The sequence below is a fragment of the Blennius ocellaris genome (assembly GCF_963422515.1).
Source record: "Blennius ocellaris genome assembly, chromosome: 23".
NCBI lineage: Eukaryota > Metazoa > Chordata > Actinopteri > Blenniiformes > Blenniidae > Blennius > Blennius ocellaris.
In genome coordinates, this window is record NC_137672.1 from 4114276 (window position 1) to 4119275 (window position 5000).

At 49.0% G+C, this 5000-nt stretch overlaps 1 protein-coding gene across 1 annotated transcript in view; it reads right to left on the minus strand.

Moving 5' to 3' along the window:
• Window positions 1-5000, minus strand: part of lrch4 (leucine-rich repeats and calponin homology (CH) domain containing 4) — a 55335-nt gene that overhangs the window by 50252 nt on the left and 83 nt on the right. Inside the window, 3 exon segments of the mRNA XM_080519082.1 lie at window positions 4795-4873; window positions 4876-4952; window positions 4955-5000. The exon segment at window positions 4955-5000 is cut by the window's right edge and continues 83 nt beyond it. Coding sequence (XP_080375208.1) covers window positions 4795-4873; window positions 4876-4952; window positions 4955-4967 — 169 coding nt within the window. The 5' untranslated portion in view covers window positions 4968-5000.

A 5000-nucleotide genomic window follows, 5' to 3' on the forward strand; every position in this document is an offset into this window, starting at 1 on the left:
ATTACTCTCGGACTCCCCACTACCTCCCCACCTTGGAAACCTGGTCATCCACCCAAGACGAGCAGAAGAACACTCTTGTCAAACACGATGTGGCTGTTCGTCTTCATACGTTCAGACCCATGAGGAGTCCACACAGACAGAGGAGGTGTGGCATTACCCAGGGTTATAACCATCTCCCTGAATAGTGTGTGTGTGTGTGTGTGTGTGTGTGTGTGTGTGTGTGTGTGTGTGTGTGTGTGTGTGTGTGTGTGTGTGTGTGTGTGTGTGTGTGTGTGTGTGTGTGTGTGTGTGTGTGTGTGTGTTCACCTGAGCTCAGTGTCGTTGTGAGCATGTGGGGACGATCACCGGAGCACAGAAAGCAGAACAGGAGGGTGCTGCGTCAGACCGCGACCTCACCAGATTCATTTCAACAGCCTGCACTCTGTAATCCTCTTCTCAGCAAGGCGAGGCCGAGGTACTTCCTCTAATCCTCACAGTCACTCACTGACTTCACCCAGCGAGTCTGGAGCGTTGAGCTTCCGTCCACTCAGAGACACAAGGTGACATGTTCCGACAGGTCGTTCCACTGAGAAGCTTCTCATGGTTCAAACGCTCTAAGTTCAGACATCAGAGGGGTCAAACCCCACTACAATTCAGCGCCACATAAAAACAGGAAGAACAAATGAGTAGGACAGGACCAGAAACGACTGCAAAGATCTACAAAGGGTTCTCTTGTTTTAACGCAACGGTGTGAGTCGATAACGAGAAATTGTAACTGTAGACACAAACAATAGAGTGAGTTTGATCTGCTGACTGGACTGCTAACACTCAGCAACTACTTTTATTGAAATGTTATATCATATTGAATTATAAGAAATGCAGCCATGAACAGTGCATTCATGCACAGACAAAAAATATTAGTGTGATTAGTCAAGTACAAATGTATAATCTACTGACAGTAAAATAGCACAATGATGTGGAAGATCAAATTTGAAAGCATAAACACGTTGAATACATCCATTTGTATTCATCATAAAGGATTTTGCATTCCCAATACTCAACACCAACATCACCTATTCAGCGGATACTGTGCAACTGTGATCTCACCACCAGGCCAATGTGCACAAAACACAGAGAGATGTTAGCGAGCCACACTACGTCAGAGTCCACAACAATGCAGTGCAGTCAGAGACACAGTGGCGGTGGTGCGCTAACGCCACAGCTAAAGACGCTCACTGCCGTCCAGGTGATGGTGCCGAGTAGATCTTTTTATCTACCGAGAGAGCTCACGCCGGTCATCAGAGCTGCAGTGCATGTGCTGCCGCAAGCTAATGCCAAGGTTGCCATGGAAACGCCAAGACACTTCATAGACCAGCAGCGATCCGACGCACCCGGACTGTGTTAGGATTACTCACGCCAACCCGACATCCGTACGGCTAAGATGCTGCAGAATCAGGTCGACACCGACTCTACAGGCGCCTTCTGCAGAAAACCATCAGCATGGACAAGTGGACACACAAGTAGCACGTTGAGAGGACACTTTGACAATGACCACACCTGGAACATGTAGCGAGGGGTCAAGAGACTCACCGGCTACAAGAACAGTCAGACTCCACAGATAGTACCCTACAGGACAGTCCTGGGGGACAGCGCCCCCCCCCCCCCACACCCAGCTGCAGCAGCATCAGGTCAGAGCGACCCTGTGTAGAGTCGAGTCATGCAAGTCATCTTTAACCTATCACTACTACAGGCCTGTCGTCCCCCCCCCCCCCATAGTCCCTGTACCCCAGAAGAACACAGTGAGCTGCCTGAACCACAAACTGCCATCAGAACTCAGTGCTTTGAAAGAGGAACATCATCCCATGTTAAGGCAGCGATTCCAGTTTGCACACAGGTCAACTGAAGGCACCATCATCGCCTCCGCCCAAACGGCCCTCTCACACCTGGTAGGAAGCAGCTCCTCCACGTGAGGATGCCGTCCGTGGACTCCAGCTCCACCTTCTGCTCTCCTGTTGACTCCAGTAACACCATCAACAGGTTTGCCGATAATGGCACCACTATCAGAGGACGAGAGTCGATCAGCCTGCAGAGAGTGGGTCCAGTATCTGCAGCGATGGCGTCACTGGAGCCTGACATATCAGCTGATTTTTACATTTAAAAAAATGGCTTGGATATATTTTCGAACACTTGTTGGAAAGACATCAACTGAAGGGAGGATGTTTTGTGATTTTAAGACACTTTTGTAAGAAAGTGCGAAACAAGCCGCGTCATTTATATTAAACGTAAAATAAATCAAAAAACGTGACGTGCAAAAATGTTGTAAAACTCTGGGAAGTGAAATAATCATGAAACTCTATGAATTAAGACGTTTAAAAATGCATTTTAAAAATAGATGTGGCTGTAGATTTGAAGCCGGTGCCGTCAAAGTCGATTCAGTAGAGGGAGAAGCTTCAACATCTTCAACATCTTCAACATCATGCCAACTTGGAATGATAGACCCTGGTGCACAATACAGTGAAATGTCTCTTTCAATACTGCTGCAACTAAAATGCAACAATCTCTTGACTATCTGCATTTGCATGGTCACAGGCCAGCCCGGACCCGGACCCTCTGTAGGCTGGACCCTCTGTAGACTGGACCCTCTGTAGACTGGACCTGCTGGTGTCCCGGTCACAGGCCGTGTGTTTGAACACATCTTTAGGCTCACCTCACATGACCTGACAACGTCACCGTATCTAAAGGTCGGGGATCTCACTGAGGCAGATTGAAATTTATGCCAGTGTGCTTCATAAAAATAAATGAGAAGCCAGTATGAGATCATACATGAAACAATTATTCATTTATACATAATTAAAGTGTAGCCTTGGCTTAATATTCACCTGTGTTCGTTCACGTCTCCTTTAATATTCAAAGTGTTTCCTGAGGCACAGCTGGCGGCAGCAGCTCCAGCAGACCACCAATTTGTTGAAGCTCAAACTTTTGGTGGATAAGTGAAATCACACTTTTATGTCGCCTTTGTTCATCACTGTGTTGTGTCTGTGTGCAACCTAGAGACGTGAGCCGCTGCGAGAGCAGGAAGGGGCTTGCTCAGAGTGGCTGCTGGCCCACTGGTTGGGTTATGGAAAATGGAAAATGGAAAAACCAAGGAGAGGAGCACAGACGTTGAGTGATCGAAGCTCACAGAACAATCCACCCTGTACATCGACGGCGAAGAGCTTCAGGCTTACACATCTCTGCACATGGTCCACACACACATCTACCAGCAGCCGGAGCAGGCCCGACGGAGGAGGGCTGCACCTCCTCACAACCTGCGTCACGCTCGTCCACCCCTACACCTGTACCGCTCCACCACCGGGGAGCCCACTGACCTACTGCTGTACAGTGTGGCTCTGCTGCAGCGCTGCAGACAACAGGAAAGGGTTGCAGCAGAGCGAGTGACTGTGACCACGACACCTCCCCTCAGTGACACGACACTGGTAGACTGCAGAGGGGAATCACCAGACACCCCTCTAGTTCCACTTCCTCTTTTTTGTATAAATTACAGTTGTACATATTATTCTAATCTGTATTTCACAGTGCTTTATATAATCTACCGGTACCTTTCAATGCTGCTAATATGGACAGTGCTGAACAGAATTTCATTGCATGTGTGACAGTGGCAGTAAAAACTGCGCGCACACAGGAAGTAGGTCTTCAGAAATGAAGACTGAACTTCTGATCAGAGAACGGCTTCACTATTCAAACGTGTGCTGAAGTGAGGGGTAAAATCTCTTCCATTATGGAAGGAAATAGCTCAAATTAGACCGTTTGTGACAAAATACAACTTCAGAATATGAAGTGTTTTCTACAGTACAGCAGGATAATGCAGGTCATCAACCCTCTATTGCTCTGGCATCACGTAGATGATAGAACAATTCTCTCGCTCCCATGGCTTCCCTTTGTTTAATGCAACAAAGTACAGTTGCATATATTTTTTTCAAACGTCAATATCAATTAAAACAACTTCATGTAACTTGGACATCTTCATTTTTTAAGGAAAACTGACTACCACGTGGGGCGATGCGGCCCAAAGAGAGATAGTGTTTTCATTTTGTAACGTAAGAAAGTGAAACAAACATAGTTTTTCTTCAAACAAAGCAAAAAGCCCTTCAGTTTCTCCAAACTCAATGTTTGTGCAGCATTCAGAGCTTTTCATGGACCAGTATCAGTGAGCTCGGGTACCAGTGGCACCATTAATGCTTCCACTGTAAACTCTTGGCTGTTCAAAACACAGAATGGTTGAGACGCTCCATCACGTAATCCATTTTTTTTTGGGGGGGGGGGGGGGGGGGGGGGACCAGCTTCCAGAGTTTCCGGTTCACGTCTGTATGAACAGGGGAACCCTTCTCCACACTGCAGAATGTTTTGTTGGATATACCAAAGTGAACATTCCTACCATACACCGCACCATCGTCTGCAAGCTGGGATACATTTCTCCCACCATGAAGGAGCGGAGACACAGCTGTATACCCTGTTCTCTGTGGTCCTGACCAACAACAGTACAGCTGTTTCACCCCGTTTCTCGTGTGTTCAATCAAACTGAGCGGCTTCCAGCAGAGCCAACGAGAGATAGTGAGTTGAGGTGAGCAAATGTGTGTAATCTGCAGAGAATGGTGTGTGGCTGCGGGGCCGGGCGCGGGCCGGGCCGGGCCGGGGGCCGAGTGTTGGTCCCCGCTGAAAAAAGGAAAGGCAGAGTGGCGATAAAACAAAAGGCTGCCGCCGCGGCGCAGCCCCCGGCTCCGTGCGGCGGGGAGCGGCTGGAGGAAGGACACAGACCTGCATGGGTGATGTCGGACAGGTCGTAGTTCCGTGCGCTGCGGGGGAACTCCTTCAGTTTGCGGCTGGACAAGTTGAGAGAGCGCCGCTCGCCGCAGCCTCGTCCAGCGCCTTCTCCACGCTCCGGCTGGCCGCTACTGTGGCCGGCAGCTGGCTCCATCCCCAGCAGCCATCAAACGTCCGGGTCTCACCCCGCTCGTGCTCGG